This window comes from Lithobates pipiens, unplaced genomic scaffold (genome assembly GCF_037356315.1).
Source record: "Lithobates pipiens isolate NorthernLeopardFrog02 unplaced genomic scaffold, aLitPip1_a1.2 Scaffold_23, whole genome shotgun sequence".
Lineage (NCBI taxonomy): Eukaryota > Metazoa > Chordata > Amphibia > Anura > Ranidae > Lithobates > Lithobates pipiens.
This window is the reverse complement of record NW_027507785.1, coordinates 172,721,691-172,745,278: the sequence shown is the minus strand read 5'-3', so window position 1 is coordinate 172,745,278 and position 23,588 is coordinate 172,721,691. Positions and strand designations below refer to the sequence as shown.

General features: G+C 42.3%; 1 protein-coding gene across 1 annotated transcript in view; it reads left to right on the top strand.

Annotated features, from left to right (window-relative positions):
- OLFML2B (olfactomedin like 2B) overlaps window positions 1-23,588 on the top strand; it is a 372,183-nt gene that overhangs the window by 290,723 nt on the left and 57,872 nt on the right. The window contains exon 6 of the mRNA XM_077452619.1: window positions 16,425-16,952. Coding sequence (XP_077308745.1) covers window positions 16,425-16,952 — 528 coding nt within the window. The remainder of the gene's footprint in view (window positions 1-16,424; window positions 16,953-23,588) is intronic.

Below are 23,588 nucleotides of genomic sequence, written 5' to 3'. Positions count from 1 at the left end.
CTGCAAGGGGATTTTTTTTTCTGGTCTATAAAATTTGAGATTTAACCGAATCGTTGTAGGTAGAAGCAGAGTGATGGCAATTGAGATTTTTTTTCTTTTTTCTACAAATCTCTGCATTTATTACAAAAACAAAATGTAAATGAGCAATCATATACTAAAGTGAAAGCCCTCCCCCCCCCCCCCCACATCAGGACACACTGATCAGCCCTTACAAGCGCTGATCAGATGCTGATCGGCTGCTGCCTTTACAGCATATTCGTTGAGGCCAGCTTCTGTAGGACAAACTGCTGAACACACTGGCCGAATGTTAGCCTGTTTATTTGAAACTGACAGATACTTGGCCCATGTGTACCAGCCTTTAGGGTCAAAGCAGGTACAGGTGTGGCATCATATTGACATCAGATATTGGTTTTCCTGCTTGTCCTGAGTTTGCTACTTTATAAATCTTGGCTTCTAAAGATTACTAGATTTGTATTTTTTTCCTTTTCAAAATGACCAGGTTCAATACAAATCTATGTATTTATTTGCTACTCTTGGCATACATATATTGGCCATGCTGTATTTTAGTAAAATGTGCTTTTCCACACCTATTAGGTCACAGTAACAAAAATATTATTCTTGCAGCGGCGTAATTTTCAGTCAATATAGAGGGCTGTCACATATTCATATTTTTGTGTACTGTGTCAAATAAAAGGAGGCTTTATGTTTTTTTTCTAAAAGTTTTACTAAACAGAGGCTTGTCTACATGTAATAAATGATTCCATTCTTCAGATATAAGACCCCAGTCAATAAAAGAATAGAGTTAGGCAATGTTCCGGGGGGGGTGGGTAATGGGGAGTAACGATCTCTTCATCCACCTCATTTGTATGGGAAATGGGACCCTGTCTGCTGGCTGCCATAAAAAAATTAACTGTCTATGCCTAAATTAAGCTTGTAATGACTTGGTCAAATTCAGACACAAGATCTCTAATGCTGCATACACATGATTGGAATTCTCGTCAAAAAAAGCTCTGATGGTTTTCCCATCGGAATTCCGTTGGAATTCCGCTCAAACTGCCTTGCCTACACACGATCACACCAATTTCCAACCATCAAGAATGTGGTGAAGTACAACACATACGACGGGACTAGAAAAAAAAGTTCAATACCTAGCCAATGGCTTCCATCTCATACTTAAATCCGAGCATGCGTGAATTTTTGCGTGTCGGAATTGCATACACACGATCGGAATTTCCAATAGAAAGTTTTTCCATTGCGAAAATTGAGAACATGCTATCAAATGTTTGCTGGCGGGAATTCGGCCAGCTAAATTCCGATGGAGCATACATATGGTTGCATTTTCTGATGAAAAGCTCTCATCGGTCTTTTGCTGGCCGAAATCGTGTGTACGCGGCATTACAAACACTATTAGAAAGATCAGTTTCTGATGTAGCTGGAGAAGAAACACACATTTTGTTGTAGGTTTCAATTTCCTGAATTTCTTCCTTCTTAAAATCTCCAGAGACAGGGCTGTGTCTTTGCACTGTAGACTGTGAACACTACATGATCAAAGTACACCTATCTTAGATTAATTAATGGAAAATGACATGCTATAAAAATGTACAGTGCCTTGAAAAAGTATTCATATTTTCCACATTTTGTCATATTACAACCAAAATAGTAAATGTATTTATTGGGATTTTATGTGATAGACCAACACAAAGTGGCACCTAATTGTGAAGTGGAAGGAAAATGATAAATGGTTTTCAAACTTTTTTACAAATAAATGTGTGAAAAGTGTGGTGTGCATTTGTATTCAGCCCCCCTGAGTCAATACTTTGTAGAACCACCTTTTGCTGCAATTACAGCTGTGAGTCTTTTTGGGTATGTCTCTACCAGCTTTGCACATCTAGAGAGTGACATTTTTGCCTATTCTTCTTTGCAAAATAGCTCAAGCTCTGTCAGATTGGATGGGGAGCGTCTGTGAACAGCAATTTTCAAGCCTTGCCACATATTCTCAATTGGATTTAGGTCTGGACTTTGACGGGGCCATTCTAAGCCCCTGTACACACGGTCGGAGATTTCCACAACCAAATCCGTCGGATTTTGCCCGTCGGATTTTGTCCGTCGGATCTTGTCCGAAACTGTTGCATACATATGGTCGGACAAAGTTGGTAAAAAATCCGATCTTTCAGAACGTGATGATGTAATTTCGTTACGATGGGACTACATTCAGGCTAGTAGCCAATAGCTTTGATGTAGGAATTTGATCTGAGCATGCGTGGCACTTGGTCCGATCAAAATTCTCTACACATGATCGGAGTATGTCCGATCGGCCCAGTTGGTCAGGAAATATATCCAACATGTTGGAAAATTGGGTCCGACGGATATTCCGACGGAATCAGTCCGATGCATACCACACACAGTCAGATTATCCGACGACGCGGTCCGATAGGACACATTCCAACGGATTCTCCGACCGTGTGTACAAGGGCTAACACATGAATATGCTTTGATCTAAACCATTCCTTTGTAGTTCTGACTGTATTTTTAGGGTTGTTGTCCTGATAGAAGGTGAACCTCCACCCCAGTCTCAAGTCTTTTGCAGACTCTAACAGGTTTCCGTCTAAGATTGCCCTGTATTTGGCTCCATCCATCTTCCTATCAACTCTGACCAGCTTCCCTATCCTGCTGAAGAAAAGCATCCCCACAACATGATGATGCCACCACCATGTTTCACGGTGGGGATGGTGTGTTCAGGGTGATGTGCAGTGTTAGTTTTCCACCACACAGTATTAGGTCAAAAAGTTCAATTTTGATCTCATCTGACCAGAACACCTTCTTCCACATGTTAGCTGTGTCCCCCACATGGCTTTCTTGCAAACTGCAAATTGGTCTTCTTATGGCTTTCTTTCAACAATGGCTTTCTTCTTGCCACTCCTCCACAAAGGCCAGATTTGTGGAGTTCACGACTAATGGTTGTCCTGTGGACAGATTCTTCCACTTGAGCTGTGAATCTCTGCAGCTCTTCCAGAGTTACCATGGGCCTCCTTGATGCTTCTCTGATTAATGCTCTCCTTGCCTGGTCTGTTAATTTAGGTGGACGGCCATGACTTGGTAGGTTTGCATTTGTGCCATACTCTTTCCATTTTCGGATGATGGATTGAACAGTGCTTTGTGAGATGTTCAAAGCTTGGGATTTTTTTTATAACCTAACCCTGCTTTAAAATTCTCCACAACTTTATCCATGACCTGTCTGGTGTGTCCCTTGCCCTTTATGATGCTGTTTGTTCACTGGAGTTCTCCAACAAACCTCTGAGGGCTTCACAGAACAGCTGTATTTATACAGACATTAAATTACACACAGATGGGCTCTATTTACTAATTAGGTGACTTCTGAAGGCAATTAGTTCCACTAGATTTTAGTTTGGTGTATCAGAGTAAAGGGGACTGAATAGAGATGCATGACACACTTTTTAGATATTTATTTGTAAAACATTTTGAAAATCATTTATCATTCTCCTTCCACTTCACAATTGTGTTCCACATTGTGTACATAAAATTCCAATGAAATACATTTACGTTTTTGGTTGTAACCTGACAAAATATGGAACATTTCAAGGGTATGAATACTTTTTCAAGGCACTGTAAATAGTTTTAGAGAACTGTGCAAGGAATTCTTTGAGCTGAGGCCAAAAAAGAAAGAAAATGACCAGGACAAGACATGCTAGGTTCTAAAAATGCTCTCCTGGAGCTGGAAAAAGACAATGCTTCATAGTTACTCATGCGTATGATTGCTAACAAACATGGTAGTGCATAAATTAAGGACTCATGTGTTGGTGTCTGAAAAGCAATCCATGGTGGATACATTTTCGGAGAGTGATTTAGGAGTGGCTGAGAGGCATTAGTATTCAATACTGCTGCCTCCTGGATGCTTGATTACTTTCTAAATATGGGCACCACATTGGCTTTACACCAATTCAGTGGGTACCATTCCAGTCATTAACGAAAAAAAACACTTTGAAATGACAGAGCTCAATTATTTTAGGATCCTTGGGTGGATGCCATCTGGTCCAGGTGCTTTATCCACCTTTATTCTGTCTAAATATTTTTGGACCATACCACGTTTGAGCCATTGTGGATCATTTGGGGCTCATTTGTGTCAATATCATTTGTACCATCCATACCATCTCCATTATGGACATGAGTTCCCCTATGCACATACACAGAGCTGAAGAAAGTATTTAATACATTTGCATTCTCTTTGTCCCCAGTCACCCACTCTAGATTACTTTGTAAAGGGCCTACATGCTCAGACCTGACCTTTTTTCTATTAATATATTTGAAGAATTTTTTGGGGTTTATCTTACTATCTTTTGCAATATGTCGTTCGTTTTGAATTTTTGCGGTCTTGATTTCCTTTTTACATATTCTGTTATATTTTTGTAACATTTAAAGGATGATAGTGTTCCTTCATTTTTATATTTTTTAAAATATCTTTTCTTATTATTTATAACTTTTTTTTAACTTTGGCTGTGAGCCACATAGGTTTTATTTTTAGAATTTTAAACTTATTGCCCATGGGAATATACTTTGCAATGAGTTCACATATAGTCTTTTTGAAGAATTTCCATTTCTGTTCTGTGTTCATTGATGCCAATAGTCCCTCCCAGTCTAAGTCCTGTAGAGCAGCCCTCATTCTTAGAAAATTTGCTCTCTTAAAGTTGTGTTTTTATCTTTCCCGAATGTGTTTGTTGCTTACAGCTAACATTAAATGAAATCATGTTATGGTCACTACTACCCAGATGTTCTCTTATATGAATATTGGTAATAAGCTCTGCATGGTTTGAGATTACTAAGTCCAGCAGAGCATCATTCCTAGACGGGGCCTCAATATACTGGACCATAAAATTGGTCCTTGTAATTGGGCCTTGTAATAGGCTTATACATGTTTGCCCTTTAACTGTCCCAGCAGTGCCATTATTCTAGTCAATTTCCGGATAGTTAAAATCCCCCATTGTTATTATCACTGTTCCAGCCCTTGCACCCCTTTCCATCTGTGCAAGGAGCTTTTTCTCCACCTGTTCTTTAACACTGGGAGGTCTATAACAAACTCCAATGACAACCTTTGTAGTACACACACCCTTGTATAGTTCCACCCATAATGCTTCAGACTCATCACACTCTCCCTCAACTAGGTCCTCTTTCACACTCACTTTGAGATCACTTCTTACATAGAGACAGACACCACCACCCCTCCATTTTACCCTGTCATTCTGAAAGAGAGCATAGCCAGGAATATTAATAGCCTAGTCATGTGAAGAATGAAGCCAACATTCAGCAATACCAATTAAATCATAGTTCCCCTTGTGCACCAAGGCTTCCAACTCACCTATTTTGCTTAGCAGACTTCTGGCATTGGTGAACAAACACTTTAATTCATTTTCACACTTTAGCCTACAAATAAAGCACACATGATGTGCAAACTGATATTGGTTGGAGTAGTCCAGCTGAAGCCTAATTGATCTCTCATCCAACATAAGGGTTGCAAAATGCTATTTTGTATCATAAGTTACCTGTTACTTTACTATATTGACTGACATCCTCTGTGGCTGTCTGTAGTGGCAGCCACAATAGGTCTACTACACTGTCAGAGTCTGCACTATGTGTCACTTTTAGTCCACATTAAGCTGTAAAATTAGCCCTTTTGCCACAGATGCTGGGCATTTCTCTCTACCTCTCTTGTGTAATTTTTCCACAAAATTTACATTGTACTGAAGTTGTAGGAAGCATTTTTGTTGTATGTGCCTCTATGCAGACATGCCATCGTACCTTCTCTCATCCTTAGAATGTCTTCTCTCAGTATGAAGGTTCTGTTTATCTGCACGTAGGCAGTTTGCCCACTCTGTTCGTTTTAGTGTGGTTGCCCAGGCTATGGATAAGGGGTTAATACTGCTTTGCATCCCCTGCACATGTTTTCTGAATTTTTTGGGGTCCAGACTCCTGACCTGTGATATATAAAAGACAGAGGTTTGCGTCCCAAGAGAGTGTGAGATAGTGAGCTAAGGACAGGAACCTTTCAGGACTTGCTAAGGCTTGTAGTTCATATTTTGGAAAACACCCATGCTATGAACTTCTCTAGTCGAATTATGCCACTTATAGGCTTCACCTATAAAGATTCCACCTGTGTAGGTACGCTGGGTCAGCTGGTGTTAGAGTTAGTTAGGGAAAGGACATTTTGTCATGTGCTGTATGCCATGCCGAATTTTCAGTAAAAGCTGTTTACCTGCACAAAGCCTGGTCTGAAGTTACTCAAGGCTGCATGTTAGAGGTTCTGGCGTTCTTTAAGGGGTCGGAGTCTACAACAGCACACTAGGGGTTCTGGTAACATTACAACACCAAGAGGTTAAATTGCAACCAGTTGTTGTTGTGGTACCTGGTTAGGTGAAAGGTCCTCCAGTAGCGAGGTGGTCCAGTGTTACAGCTTCCTCTGTAGCAGTTGGTCTCCGTCAATCTCCCAGAGTGGATTAGCATTATAGCCTGATCACTAGGTATGAAGGAGTAAGAGTTAAGTTGAACACTTATGAGCTCTTTGCTAGGTGCTCAGCGGGACCTCATTATGTTCCTAGGAGTGAGGTAACAGTGGTAGACTGACTGGTGAAGTGGGCATATGCTCTGCATATCCCTTCTAATGCAATACATACACCTGTTCCAGCATGTAGGACACAGGACAGCATCTTCTGGAGGAACTCCACACACAACATTGTAACACTACACACAAGTGGCTCATCTCTGAGTTGGGAGACTGCCTTAGTATTTGACTTTCACATGACCGTGACCCTTCCTGGTCCCAAGCAATGGTGAACACACCTTCGGGTGAGGTGTAACACCTGTGCTAGAATGAGTGACCCCGCTCATTGCCTGGATTAGCCCAGAAGAACCCACCCTGGGGTTGGCCTGCCATGTATACCACACTTTAATGGGGAACATGGAGAAAGTTTCACCCGCCTCCCCTATGTGCCTACATTTCTTCATACCCAGAGCTTCTTCTCTTATGCCACGTACACACGACTGGACTTTCCAGCAGACTAGGTCAGATCGTGTGTGGGATAATCCAATAGTCTTTCTTTAAAAAAATCAGAAGGACCTAGAAGTAGAACATGTTTCAAATCTGCCCGATGGACTCAATTCCTATCAGGAAAACCGTTCATCTGTATGCTGGACCAAATACAACGCAAGGGAAGCTATTGAACGGATTTTCAAACATAGTCCGTTTGTGTGTAGGCAAGTCCGTTCATTTGGAAGTCCGTCAGAACTCTGTCGAAAGTCCGTCGGGAAGACCGCCAGAACTTTTCTGTTGGAAAGTCTGGTCGTGTGTACTCGGCATTAGAAGTCTTTCTCTGAGGTTAGAATCTTACATTGCACACACTATTGATGAGAGTCTTTTGGCGCGTACACACGAGCGGACTTTTCAACATCCAAAGTCCGCCGGACTGATTCCGTCAGACTATTCGATCGTGTGTGGGCTGCAACGGACTTTTGATTCGCCAAAGTCTGACGGACTTTAGAATATGGAACATGCTTCAAATTTTTCCGACGGAACTTCGCCGGACCCGGTCCCTTCGAAAAATTCGCTCGTGTGTATGCTATTCCGACGGACTAAAACCGACGCTAGGGCAGCTATTGGCTACTGGCTATGAACTTCCTTATTCGAGTCGAGTCGTACGTCATCACGTTCGAATCCATCGGAGTTTAGTGTGATTGTGTGTGGCCAAGTCCGCTCAGTCGAAAAGTCCGTCAGAATTCTGTCGGAACTCCGGCAGAACTCCTTCGGAAGTCTGTCGGACATAAGTCCTCTCGTGTGTACGGGGCTTTTGAAATCATCAAACTCGCATTTTCATTTCTTTGATATAGCTGTCCACAGGAAAAAGAATATAATTTTACAGTTTCATTCTTTTTAGGATTACAATGGCTATCAAATACTTTAATAATGTCTTTCAAAATCAAGATTTTGGTATGATTTTCTCTGAAGTCTGCAAAAATGATCTGCCTTTTCCCTTTGCCTTCATACTTCTCATCTCTGGGTGCTACTGTGAGATCCACCTACAGAGCAAATTCCCCTTTCTAGTGCTTTGATGTTTGAGACAAATTAGAAAAACTTACATCTAGTCTTGCAGGGGGTCCACACTCCATGGTGTCTTCATATGTACAGTGATACTTCAAGTAATACTAAACTGTCAGCTTTTTTGCACTTTCTGCAGCTGATTTAATCACTTACTAAGTATGCAGCTTCTTTATATTTTAATCCTTGCCTATGTTTTAATTTAAGCTGGTGCAATGACCACTTCCCCAGCTTTCTGGCTCCTTTCTCTTGCTGCATGCTATGAAGCCACTGTTGCAGCAGGTACTAGAGCTGTGCCATCAATAGAAACACACAAATCCATAGCCTGGGCTGGCAAGGCACTCCCCTGCTCTTCACACCTGCTCCCTATTCACTTTTAAAAGCTAACAGATTGGCACAAGACAATCACAGAGTTTGACAGGCTGCCCCCCCCAGTTAAACTCCAGAGCCCCATGCAAACAAAATTATCAAATGGATCAGTCAATGTGTTTTCTACCATTTTAAAACTCAAGGTAGACCCCAAAAATTGTCAGTCTTGAGGTCTAATGCCTGTTTTGTGTTGTGGCTGTATGTTCAAGTACAAACTTTGCTGTCTCTTTGTTACTCCATGTTTAAAAAGCTCTTGGCTCATAAATTTTTTTTATAATATAAATGGTCTAGGCAATACAATATCCTGTAACTCGCTATTTTAAAAAAAAACTACAATCATCTCGATAAAAAAATATGACAACCTGTTTATTCTATGGGTCAATGTCTGTGATGTTGATGAATTGTCTGTTGCTACTACACACCTGGAAAATCCCTTATGAATGATCTATTCTCTATTTCCAAGACTGTGCCTTCTTCTACTCTGAGTGAAAGTCCATAAGTTGTTCTACATTATTCATTGTGGAAAATCTTAAAAGCAAAAATACATCTTTCTTGAGTCCTAAAATTTTTTTCCTAATGCTGGTGTTACTTAGTGGATGGATCCATGAATAGCAGGGTATACTGTATTAACTCATCCATCTTGTCGTGCAATGCCTGTCAAATGCTGCCTGTTGGCCAGATACCTTTATATTGTGTACAAAAATGCTTATGGTGCTGTCCAGGTCGATGCTATGCTTTGTTTCTACTGCCCCCCCCCCCCCTATTATATATATATATATATATATATATTATTTCTATATGAATTCTCTATTCTATATATTAGTTCAGCTCCTATAAATTTAAACCACGTTTATCAGAAAGATACACCTGCAGTGAATGTTTAGTAAATATCACATTTATTTTTTTCCAAAATACATTATTTTTTAAAATTTGTGGCATACTTTGTCCAGTCACCAAGGTTAAGCCAAAGATCTTTTTTCTACATACTATTTTATTTTATTTTTTTCACAATGAATAGGACTGTCTGGTCTACAAGGATGAATTATGTGATGCTCATCTCTACTTTTGCCACAATTTTAGGGATTTTTCCCAAAATGTATCCTTTTATTGTAAAATAATTGAGTTACAAAAAAGTCAGGCAATCTGACATTTAGCAAAATATAGAGCTCTTCAATATATCTCACATCAGATAGATACAAGTGTACAGGAGAAATGCTAAGAAGGGGTGCAACCCTGAGTGCAGATTCACACAGGGGCAACAAGACTTCAGTGCGACTTTGCAAGGCGACTTCAACACAAATCAACGTGACTTACAACACGACTTCAAGTCGCCCCCAGGACAGGCGACTTTGGCTGTGGCCAATCAGAGAATAATCAGCTCTCTGGGAGGGAGGGGTTTGCCTGGGTAAATAAATTTATTTTCCTGTAAAGTCGCTTCAATATAGATGGAGATCCGACTTGGAGACGACTTCCATTGAATTCTATGGGTACAGGTTGCCTAGGAGTCACCTTGAAGTAGTACAGGAACCTTTTCTGAAGTTGGAGTGACTTCAGTAGTGTACGTTAAGACGGCTCTCATTGACTATAATGACTATAATGTAATTCCCAATGTCAATCGACTTGGAGCGACTTGAGGGCTGACAAGTCGGATCCCAAGTTGTAGTGAGAACCGACCTTAGACAATATGGAAAAAGAGAAAAACAAAGAAAGAAATTTATATACTGCATGTAAGCATTCCCTTCCCCCCTTAATAATAGTGTACCTTGGGTACACTTCTCAGCTGATACTTACTTAGTGGGATATCAGGGAGACAGATAAGAGATCTTTTTTTTTTTTTTACTATCTGCCCAGTCTTCTGGGTTAAATTCCAATATTATGTTGTGTTTTTACACTCTATCATAAAATCTCTAGTAAACCCTTCATATTGAAAGTGTATCAAAGTTGGAGACTGGACATCTAGAAAACGGGTTGTATTCAATGAAAAAATACAAGGATTTTTCTGAAAAATGGCAATGTGGCACAAGCAATACCCTGTAGTCACTAGGCAGAATTTCAGCTGCTCAGTACTCGACCTGGAAGACTGCTGCTGCCCATGTGGTAGCAGCGACAGTGATTCACAGCTTACACAGGGATTGGTCAGGTATGAGATATGCATACATACATTAGTCCATGCTGGACCAATGTAGCTATGCAAAAAAAAAATTCCTCAAATTCAGTTTTAAGAAAATGTTTAGATTCTTAAATTTGTTGTATCACATATAAATTGCAAAGCTAAGCCTAAATGGCAATTTTACATTGAGAGACCATGGGGTGAGGCACCATTGAACTTAATGGGAGAGTTTGGCAGGCAGTGCTGCATGTCAGATTCCACACCAGAGTTAAAATTGCCACAGCAAGTGTAAAGCCCTGTCCATTTGTAGTGTTACAGTTCGGGTGGGCGGTAGGGTTGCCATTTTATTCCTTTAAAACCAGACACATATTAATTACACAGGTTCTGTGGCTAATTGAATGCAGATAAGGCATTTAGTGAGTTTAACCCCTTGGAGCCTGGTCCTTGCAGTCGGGAGTTTTTGGGTCACATGACCGCCGTGACAGCCAATTACAGCGGTCACGTGGTATTAAGCCCCGCCCCACCTCCCGGCGTCATAAACCTCTTAAAAGGTTCAGGAGGCGCCTGCGCTTAGAGGTTAATTACCACCTTAATCAGCCACAGAACCTGGTTAATTTATATGTTTTCGGTTTTAAAGGGATGAGGTGGCAACCCTAGTGGGCGGCCTGGAGAGGGCACTAAAAGTGTGGCTCAGCTGACCTGGCCATCCACCTAAAAGAGGTCTACCTATGCTGTGCAATCACAAATGACCTTCACATACTGCTGTCAGGATAATCTTGCTTGCCTATGTGTGAGGTAAGTAGTGGCTATTGCCTATGCATGCATGATTAATGCCCAAAGAGAAATGTGAGAACAGCTTGCAAGGAGTGCACCAGTTAGCACCCATAACTGTGATGAATGACAGAGATATCTTTGTGAACCATGATTTTAACTAATTATGGCATAGAGTAGCAGTGACAAACACCAGTGCCAGGTAAAATATAGACCTATGTGCTCCCACAATGCCTGTTTATGGCAGATTGTATACACATTATTAAATAGTGAAAAATGGCTTACATACTGTATAAACTAGCATACTGTATGTATCTACTTCAAGCAAATTCGGCACAGACTGAGTCAGCTCTGGGTTTGTGCAAATTGGTAATTCGACTAAGCAAATTGTTTTTGTTTTGTTTTTTTAGGAAATGTTTGGTGCTTTTTTGCACACATTTTGCTTATTTTTATTACACACCCTTACCAGGAGCCACCAAATTTAAAGAGGAAGTAAACCCTGATGGGTTTACTTCCTCTTTGATTCCCTGCAAAGGTAAAGCATAATGGACTACTATGCATCGCATAGTAGCCCATTATGTGTCACTTACCTGACACAGGAGCCAGCAAAGTCACCGCTGTCCCCTGTAGTCCAGAGCCTCCATCTTCTTGGTGGGTCTCGCAGCTCCGCCGCTGTCATTCGTCGGAGCTGCGATGACGTCACTCCCACGCATGCGCACGGGAGCCGCCACTCGCGGCATATCGCCATTAACTGCGTCGCGCTCAGTGCCTGTCTTTCGGCAAATATCTCCTAAACCGTGTAGGTTTAGGAGATATTTCTTGGACCTACAGGTAAGCCTTAATCTAGGCTTACCTGTAGGTCAAAGTGGTTTGTAAGGGTTTACAACCATTTTAAGATGTAATTCCTTTAGCAAGTTGGCTGTTAAACTAAATTCCAAATATAATTTTACTAGTGCAGGTAAGTAATTAAAAGCAGCAATTTCACTGGATCTACCAAAGTTGTTCTTTTTTTTTTTTAATTACATATTCAAAAATTGATATTGATAACAATATCAAGAAACTTTTGCATTGCTCCATACAAATCTAAGGCCGCGTACACACGGGCGGACTGTTCGCCCAACTTTGTCCGCTGAACAGTGTTTCAGCGGACAGTCCGCTCGTGTGTGGGCTTCAGTGGACAGTTTCAGCGGACAGTCTGACGAACAAAGTTTTTTGGAATTTCCGTAAGACAGTCCGCTGAAACTTGGTTTTGTCCGTCCAAACTTGGTTTCAGCGGACAGTCCGCTCGTGTGTAGGCAAGTTGGACGGACTAAGTATCGCGCATACTCAGAAAGGGTTTACACGGCCGAAGGTTGCATTGCAGTGTATAGGACGTCGTTTTTCTAGTCCCGTCGTACGTGCTGTACACGTCATCACGCTCGTTTTCAGCGGACTGTTCGTTCATAGTGTGTGGTCAAGTCCGTTCATGCAAATTTTGAGCGGACTGTTTGTCGGATTGTTTGACGAACAAAGTTGGGCGAACAGTCCGCCCGTGTGTACGCGGCCTAAGGAATTACCTAGTAAAAACTGAAATATAAATGCATACATTATGAGCTATTATGAGTCCTGGGTAGTAGTCAAGCCGTAGGCCTGTACTCCATACATAATTGAAGTTTATTTACAAAAGGCAAATAGGTTCTTCACTTTGTAAGAGAATTTTCCCCAGAGCTCAGTGAATGTGGTGAAATTTCACTTTACAAAGAATACCGAATCAAATGTGAGGAAAATATTTTTTTTAAAACCACAGCATTTTGCTTGCACATGATTGAAGGATGGAAGTCATTTACTAAGTTCTGGGGCTAAGCACTGTTCACAGGTGCAATGCTTTACAGGCACCTATGGGGAAACATAATAAATGCACTTTTTTCCCGGCAAAAAAAAATGTGCATTTACTATTTTTCACATTAAGGTGAACTCAAAGGGGTTTTAAACCCTTGTGTTTTTCACCTTAATACATCCTATGCATTAAGGTGAAAAAACTTCTGAAACCGACCTGCCCCCCAACCCCCCCCCCCCCCCCCCGTTTTACTCACCCAAGCCCTTCATTCCCTTGGTTGAGACTCGCTCTTCCTCTTTGTCCAGGGTTCATGGCTCTTGATTGGATAGAGTGATAGCAGCGCAGCCATTGGCTCCCACTGGTGTCAATCAAATGCAATGACACTGGGGCAGGGCAGAGTCCGGCATTCTATGTCTATCGACGCAGACGCTGGACTCGGGAGCACACCCGCAAGGTAGTCCCCAGGGAGAGCGCATCTCCCAGGGGGTTTACTGATGTGAGGAGGAGCCGCGAGTGCTGCTGGGAAACCCCAGAAGGCGATGATCAGGGTCACACTGTGCAAAACTAACTGTACAGTGGAGGTAAGTATGATATCTTTGTTATTTAAAAAACAAAACAAAACATAGGTTTACAATCACTTTAACCACTTGAGACCCGTGCTATAGCCGAATGACGGCTACAGCGCGGACCTCCTTTGCCGGGACTATGTCTATTGACATCGTCCCGTGCACGAGCGGCCTGCGCGCCCCCTGAGGGGCGCGCGCGGCGTGCTCTGTGATCGGCGAGTCTATGAGACTCGCCTGATCACCGATCTGAGCAAGGGGTCGATCCCGACCCCTTATCACGTGATCAGCTGTCAGCCAATGACAGCTGATCATGTGATACAACGGAGCCGGTAATCGGCTATTATTCCTCCTCACGCTGACAGCGCGAGGAGAAAAAAAAAGAGCCGATCACCGGCGGCCGTGATCGGGACATCAGTCCCGATCACGGCCAGCCCTGCCAGTGCCCACCTGCCCCCTGCCAGTGCCACCTCAATAAAAAATAAGTGCCCCCCCCCGTCAGTGCCACCCAGCAGTGCCCACAGTGCCACCCAGCAGTGCCCACAGTGCCCACAATCTGCCTCAACAAAGGTGCTGCACCCCAGTGCCACATATCCGTGCCCATCAGTGTCATCTACCAGTGCCCATCAGTGCCGCCCATCAGTGCCCAGCAGTGCCACCTATCAGAGCCACCTATCAGTGCCCATCGGTCCCATCTATCAGTGGTACCTATCAGTGCCCCTTAGTGCTACCCATCCGTGCCACCCATCCGTGCCATCTTATCAGTGCCCATCTTTGCCCATCAGTGCCGCCTTATCTGTGCCCATCGGTGCCGCCTTATCTGTGCCTATTAGTGCCACCTTAACTATGCCTATCAGTGCCCACCAGTGCAGCCTATCAGTGCCCACCAGTGCAGCCTATCAGTGCCCACCAATGCAGCCTATCAGTGCCCACCAGTGCAGCCTATCAGTGCCGCCTCATCAGCACACTTCAATGAAGGAGAAAAATGACCTGTTTGCAAAATTTTATAACAAACTATTAAACATGAATTTTTTTTTTTTTTGCATCTTTTTTTGTTTGTTTAGCAAAAAATAAAACTCCCAGCTGTAATTAAATGCCACCAAAAGAAAGCTCTATTTGTGGGAAAAAAATGATAAACATTTCATTTGGGTACAGTGTTGTATGACCGCGTAATTGTCATTCAAAGTGCATCAGCGCTGAAAGCTGAAAATTGGTCTGGGCAGGAGGGGGGTTTAAGTGCCCAGTAAGCAAGTGGTTAAACAAAACTACACAGGAACAGCTTAACAACAAAAATGTGAATGTCCTGAAATGGACAAGAGTCTAGATCTCAATCCAATAAAGAATGTGTCTGGAATCGACAAAGGCTGTTCGCTCACAATCTTTGTGTAACCTAACAGAGCTGAAGCTGTTTGCAAAGAGGAATAGGGGATTGCAGTGTCCAGACGTATTAAACTGACAGAGACCTATCCACAGGGATTCAAGGCTGTTATTGCTGCCTTACTGAATACTGACCTGTGTAATATTTATGCAGCCAGCTATTCTCTGTTTTCCCTTTTATATCATTTTGCAGAGACCTTTTTTTTACTATGACATGTAAATGGGTTTGTAAGGGTAATGAAAAAAATAAAATAAAAATAACAAACATTGCTATACTTAGCTGCTGTAAGCAATAAAAAAATTGCAAAGAGCGGCCGTGAAACTCCTCTTTTTTGGGTCCCCCACTGGCGCTCCTGGCCCCTACCCTCTGTCCAGTGCCCCTATGGGAAGCCGCTTCCCATGGGGGCACTCATGCATGCTTGCTCCCGAACCCACCTGCTGCGTCCATTCACACAGACAGCACGACTCTGCCCCGCCCCATCTCCCTTATCACTGGCTTTGATTGACAGCACTGAGAGCCAATAACATGCACAGTGCTGGATCGAATAAGGGCTCAGGTAAGTAAAAGGTGGGGGGAGGGGATGCTACAAGGAATGAATTAAGGTAAAAAATGTTTAGGCTTCACAACCACTTTCATTTCGTTAAGTTCAGTTGGAAGACACAGTGGAGATCTTGAATCTCTGATCACTGGGTTATAGCACCACCCTCAGAAGTAGAACACTGGGTGGAAAAACAAACAGACCCTGATGGTGGTCAAACCCTCTATCTGCTATAGATAGCTCCGTTTTTTGTCTAGTGTTCTGGCATAAGGACCACAATTTCTCTCCTGGAAATCTTAGTTCCCATTTTGCAGTAAAATCTTATTTACATAGTTCCGTAGAGCTGGCTGAAAGCCTAAATAATCTATACAGATTCTTGATATCTGTGGGTTCAGCTGTGACCAAGTGACTTGTTGCTCTGTCACATCGTCCCCTCCAGGAAGACAGCGTCCCTGTAACAGAAGTGATCTGGGAGGGTTTTATTGCATTATTCCTAATGTGCATGGACACAGGATAACATTGAGCTGCTTCTACAGGCAAAACACAGAACTCCTGTAGAAGTGGAATTTTAAGCCAGTATGCATGGATACTTACCTGTAAGAAGGCATTTGTATACATAATTGTAGCTGTCTAAATTTTCACCTAAAAATGTGCTGCATTACCCGCCTCCTGATAGGAAAGTAAAGAACTGTTTTTTTATAGGCTAGTAGAGAATTAATGTATATTGTCTGAGACTTAAATTGTAACTTTACCTTATTATATTCTTTTGAACTTTCAGAGGATGATGCATTTAGTGGGGACAACGCCATAGACAACACCATAGACATGCTAATTGAAGACCAACTATTAAAACATGAAATTCAGCAGCTCAGTACGACAGAAGGTCCAATTTCCGCTAGTGAACCATCAACTTCAAATGATATTAAAACCAAATTGGCAACAGAACTGTATGATGTATCAAGTATAGGAATAATCTCAACATTATCTTCCTTGAGGAAGAGTTCAGAAGCCACTTTCACAACTATGGAATTAACAGAGCAAGCCACTACAGTTCAATACACAACCAACCAGGTATCGGATGACCAAATTGCAACGACTATGGAGGCTACAACAACTTCACAGACTACAGAAAGCACTATCAGTCCAACAGTAGTCATAAAACATATCCAGGCATCAACACTTGATACCAGCACAGTGGCACCATTACAACCTACTTTAACAGCATCCAGATCAAGGAAATCTACTGTTACTAAGCAGAACACTGTTGATAGCAAAGAAGAGGAAGATGATCTTGTGAAAGTTATTGGTAAGTATAACTTTTTTTGGTATGTATAGCACAACAGTATATATTTTTATAAAATCTAGTAGTATGAATAAAAATCTGTATTGATACTATAAAAATTAGTTGGGTATTTCAGACCCGTCAGGCTAAAATCTGTTAATGTACATAGATTCACAAATATGATCAATATGTGATGAGAGAGGTTTGAATACTGAACAGTGTAAATATCAGAGACAAACAAATGCGTCTTATGCCACGTACACACGATCAGACCAAGTCCGCCGGACAATCTGCCCATGTGTGGGCTCCGGTGGACTTTTTTTCCCCAAAAGTCCGGCGGACTTAGAAAGTAGTTTGGACTCAAAACTAAATGGGGCTCCCAGATTCCAATAAGCCCCCCGCTCGCAGACCCCGACAACCAACGGCCAGGGTTGTCAGGAAGAGGCCCTTGTCCTCATCAACATGGGGACAAGGTGCTTTGGGGTGGGGGGGCCGCACCCCCCCATGTTGAGGGCATGCGGCCTGGTATGGCTCAGGAGGTGGGGGGCCGCTCGCTCGTCCCCACCCCCTTTCCTGACCGGCCAGGTAGCATGCTCGGATAAGGGTCTGATATGGACCTAGGGGGGACCCCCATGCCATTTTTTCCTGAAGGAAAAACTCAGCAGAAAAACTGATAGTGTGTATGGGGTTTTACACATAATTCTCCTGTATTTCTAAAATGACTGTGTTCCAGAAGTACTATGGGTGTACATGGACATCAAGGGGGCTACTGTCCATTACAGAACTAACAACCTCAACCACTACTTACATTTTAATACACTGTGGTAGTCCAAGCAGTTACAGTGGCAACACAGGGTCATGACACTGCAGTTAAACTCTTTTCGGAATCTATGGAGAAAACAGTCATTTGCCACACAGTTCAGTTAACGTTTAGTATAAAGGGCTCCCCAGCCAGGAGAAAGTACAAAACATGCAAGTCCTTCAGGCAGATCAGTGTGTCAGCTTCCCACTGGAGTCCAGGCACAAACAGTTCTCCCATCTTCAGACACAACATAAAAAATCCGTATTTCTCTGGGCTCATCTATTTATTGGGCCATATCTGCCTTCCAAAATGTACACATTTTGATGCACTTTCCCAGAATACTAAACACATAAATCCTTTTGAGAGCAAGATGCCACCTGATGATCCTGGAGATCCTGTCATTTTACTATATCGTCCAGGTAAAGGGGGCATGGTCTGACACCAGCTCAAAGGGCCAGCCCAAAAAGTATTACTGTGAGTGTTCCTAAAGTCTATTTTATCAGGGGACAGTCCTTTACCACAATTGAATTATTTTGCATACAGGACACAGGAATTGAATCTTAGACCATATGTTATATGCAGTTACCTTAAGGTGATTGGACACTGGTAAAAGCTTTGAAGGAACAACCCCCCATTTACTCATATTACTCCACACCACCATTATGCGAAGATCCAGTTTTTTTGATAGTGTCCTTAGGTGATGGGCTTTTCCTGTTAGAGAAGGTTTTTCCTGTTTGTCACGAGTTTTCCTTTCCTTCTTGTAATGATACTTTCATTGGACTGCTTATTGCTTTATGGCTCACTAGCAGTTTTGGGATCATTTATATTTGATTTACATTTCAGGAACAATACCCGGACCCTGCAGCAGAGGGGCCGGGCAGGTAATGTTTTCTTTGTAGTGCCTATAAGACTTCTAAATGCACACTTTTAGCTGCCATCTTCTGCCAATTCAAGCCGATCACCTGCTGTCTCATTTGTTGCCTGATACCACAAAGACACAGAGGTTGATATACTAAAACTGGAGAGTGCAAAATCTGGAGCAGCTGTGCATAGAAACCAATCAATTTCCAGGTTTGTTGTTAAAGCTTAAGTCTTTTTTCACATTGGTGAAAAGTCGCACCCTATTGTTGGCAATGGAACTGTTCAAATTGGTGTGATGCTGTTTGCGGTGCCACACCCATTTGAAAAAGTAGTTCCTGCACTTTTTTGGGCGATTTCAGGTGCAACTTGGCTGACATCTGTACAACACCTGAAATCGCCAAAAAAAGTGCAGGAACTACTGACATGCAACTTTGAACTCCTCACAGACGTACGACATGCGGCCTGTCAGACTAAAGAAGAATTACTTCTTCAGCTTCCTGCAACATGCTGGCTCCTGTGGATTCATACAGTGAGACAGTGCGTACTAATCTCTGGATAGCCAACATAGTGCTGCAGATATCTCATATATTCCTATGAGTACAAACAAAGAAGCCCATTCCTAGAAACCATTTCCCTATTCTTGATCAAGCAGATGGAGCCTTATACAATGACTCAATGTCTCAAGTCTAAGCCCTTGTACACACACGGTCGGAGAATCTGTCGGAATGAGTCTTATCGGACCGTGTCGTCAGATAATCCGACTGTGTGTGGTATGCATCAGACTGATTCCGTCCGAATCTCCATCCGACCCAATTTTCCAACATGTTGGAAATATTTCCCGACCAACTGGGCCGGACGGACCTAATCCGATCATGTGTAGAGCATTTTGATCGAACCAAGTGCCACGCATGCTCAGATCAAATTCCTACATCAAAGCTATTGGCTACTAGCCTGAATGTAGTCCCATCGTAACGAAATTACGTCATCATGTTCTGAAAGATCTGATTTTTCGCCAACTTGGCCCGACTGTGTGTATGCAACAGTTTCGGACACAATCCGTCCGACTAAATCCGACGGGCAAAATCCGACGGATTTGGTTGGCAAAATCTCCGACCGTGTGTACGTGGGCTAAGAGCCAATTTACTCCTTCTGACTACCCCATGGAAGTGGAATTTAAAAAGAAATGGACTGCTCCCACTGTGGACTTGACCATTCTTGCACTAAGTCTAGTGTGCCTATTGAGGGCATTCCCTCCTTTAAGAATTCAATTGGTAATCACATGAAGACTCTTTTAAAGTCCTCCTTTTCACTGGCAGGCTTAGCCCTGAAGCTGGCTATTGCCATTTTGTCAGTTGTCCAGACTATGGAACAATGAACTCGATAGTGAACTGTCCTCTGAATTAGATAATCCCAATCTTGCTGCAAGATTACAACTCTTGTGCTCAAACTATTCTGTGTAGATCCTAAGAAGAGTGCGATTCATCAGATCTCCAGAAAGTCCTTACTTTCTATGCATATGCACAGAAATGTATGGCTTAAAGCTTAGTTGGCAGATCAGGCAATACAGTAAAGGTGCCTTTTATGTATGTTTTTCAAAGGCAAGTTTCTCTTTGAGAATTCCTATGAGGAATACATTGATGCAGCTACAGAGGAAAGTGGGTTCCTACCCCACTATCCACTAGCACACGTTCCTTTTGAATAGTCAATAACAAGGCTTTATCAAAATCCTACATCTGTATGTTTAGGGATATAACATCTATTGAAATTACTACAGTAATGAGGTTCTCTTGTAAACCTGTCACTAAATCTACTGCAGTAGCTATGCTTCTGCCTGGTCTCTCATAGATCTGCTATTTTTATGTCTCATATGAAAAATGTTCTAACTTTAAGAGCAAACACCAGGTGATGGGTTATACAACCCATCTATTCATACCTCAAAGTAGTCCTTACATTGCTGAAAAATCACCACACTCCATGGTGCTATATCATTAGACCAGTAATCACACCCTGAACATTTATTTCCCAGGGTACCCTGCAGATCCTTTATTACATGGGTCCTAAGTCAAATCTTTGAACCTCGTGCCTAATTGCTTATGCTTATGTTTCTCTGTTTGATTGATGCCACATCCTTTTCAGACTCCTCACATGGTCTTCTACTATTTGGGGTGTCTGGATCTAATCCTGTCATCATTCTTGTTGTAAACATTTTTTGTCAGTCGTAGGCCCTGTGTTCATGAACATGCTTGTAATGGCACCCTTTGATTGCCCTTCTATGAGAATTTTCTCGGGTTATGGTCGCAAACTTCTTTGGGACAGTCAGTGCCCAATTTTTTTCACTCAAGGTTACAGGAACTCTACGCCTGAATATGTGGGGAAGTCATCGCCACTACCTAGACCCCTTTTTCATACAGATCTCTCTAGCATTCAAGCCCTATAATCTGCCCTTAATTTTTTTAAGCTCTTTCTTCTCATTTTAGGTCAAGGATTACCCAGTTACCTGTTTTATGATCAGATAAGTCATTCTGCTCTCGCCTTCTCAAAGACCTGGCCTATGGTACTGGTTGACTCCACTCACTGGCTTAGAACTGTAATTACGCAATTGCTCTATATACTCTCGCCAAGAGATCGTCCAGCATTTCTACTTTCTCAATATTCGCCAGTTAGGCACGCCCCACCTCAAGGTTTTGTGTGTCTCTTTTCTAGGGGGATGCAGATTGCACCCCCCCCCCCATATTCTGTAGTCTATCAGGTGAGGTAGTTCTCACCTAGCTTGATTATAGGGATCCCAATCCTAAAAAATGGTTCCCATTACTCATCCTGAAACCTCTTCTGTATGTAATTGCCAAACACCTAGCCCCTGGTTCCCTGTAGGTCTTGGTTAGGTCTTGTATATTATAACATGTTACCTTTCACACTCCGTGTGCACTCTCTTTTGCAAGAAGTTACTCTCCTTTATCATGACTTTCTGTGCCCTTTTGGGGAATTCCTCAGGTGCTCTTGCTCACATAAAGCCCTCCTTTTGTGCTCAACTCCCTTAAAAGGGCCCCTGTAAGAACAGATCCTTCTTATCTATGTTGTCCTTGGCAGCTGTAGTTCTGCCTCAGCTATTATGCTACATAGGGACAAAGTGTCCCTCTTTAAGTCCTTCTTGCTTCCATGTAGTTTTCCTATCGCCTTCTGTGACATGTCATTCTCCCTCCCATGTTTGTATTGAAGGCATGTTAAACAGTTATAGTCATCCTTATAGATGGGGTCAGGACTGTCATCTTTGACATGTATTCCCTTGCAAACAGACCCGTCTTACTTTCCTAACAGAGTGAACTCCCTATGGTATTACAGTCTCCTCTTCCACCAAGCTGGGTGGAATTTTGTCTCCTTTTTTAGGGCTTCTGCCCTGAGGGAATGAGTCTCTCCTTCTATATCTGAGCCCATATTTAACCTTTCCTACCTATTCTACTATCTCATTTCCATGCCATCTTGGGAGGAATTTGCTCTCAGCTGTTGGCTCCAACAAAAGCATCTAATCCTCTCTTGTGCAGCCTGCAAACGTTCTCTGACTATAAGCATTACATCTGGCATTCAGCTATGCATTTATTCAATGTGTTCCACTATGCTTTGATAGGGAGTAGCCTCTTGTTCCCATGTCTCGTTAACAACATCCAGAAATCCACAGGTGTGTCGCCCATAAACCAGCTTAAAAGCCAAGAACCCTGTGGATGTCTAGGGTACACCCCCTATAGCAAACAATAAATAAGGCAGTAAACAATCCCAGTTATGACCCTTGTTTTCAACCACTTTCTTGAGCATTTCATTTAGGGCTTTGTTGAATCGTTCCACTACCCCATCAGTCTGCAGATGATGTACGAAAGTCTACATATGCTGAATTTTAAACTACAGATCTCCTTCATAACATGTGGATGGCTAGGGTATACCACTTATAGCAAACAATAAATGTGGCAGTAAACAATCCCAGTATTGGCAATGTTTTTCAACTACTTTCTTGAGCATTCCCTTTAGGGTTCTGTTGAATCATTTCGCTAACCTATCAGTCTGCAGATGATGTATGAAAGTCCACAAGTGCTTAATTTTAAACACTTTACAGAGCCCCTTCATAACCTTAAACATAAATGTAATACCCGGATTCTGTCAGGCTCTTGGACTGAGGCCCTGTTTTAATAAACACGTAAAACAGATGGTGGGCTGAACACCCACCCAGTTCAGTTTGCGCCAGAACTCTCAAACATTACAAACGTTCAGACCCGACCCGCGAACCCTATTAAAGTCTATGAGTCTTGTACTTGAAAAATCAAAAGTACCCATTTTTATGGCTTTAAAAAGGGTATGGGGCCTGGGTAATGCCCTGGGGGATATGTATCAATGCAAAAAAAAACATTATATAATATCGTTATTTAAAGAAGCAGTGATTTTAATGATGCTTAAAGTGAAAAATAAAAATTAAAAATTCCTTTAAATATAGTGCCTGGGGGATCCTCTTAGTCTGTGGCACATCTGTGCTGTGTATAGAACCTGCAGCAGCAAAACATTTCCAAAGGAAAATAAATACATTTAAAATTGACTTGTGGCTGCTAGCCATTGGCGACGCCATTGGTGACACCACCCCCTTGTGATGTCACTGACAGCATGAATCAATCAGTGACATTACAAGGGGGGTGGTGCCACCAGGTGATTTCATCAGGTGGCCCTGCCCGTTACTTATTTAAGACCTGTCACACGGAAGAGCAGGCATTCAGCGGTTAGCCTTCGCCACGGCCAGAGCATTTTTTTCAGGTCCGGCGGTGTGACGGGCGTTGTGATTGATGATGGATCTACATTGACAGGACATTGTTTTTTTAATAAAGGAATTGTCAAAAACTGTCTCCCTTCTTTATTTATTTTTGACACTTTTTTGGTGAATGAATAGGGGTACAATGTACCCCATACTCATTTACATAAGTGGAACTTGGGTCTGGGGCCCCCTTGCTAAAGTGAGCTTCCAG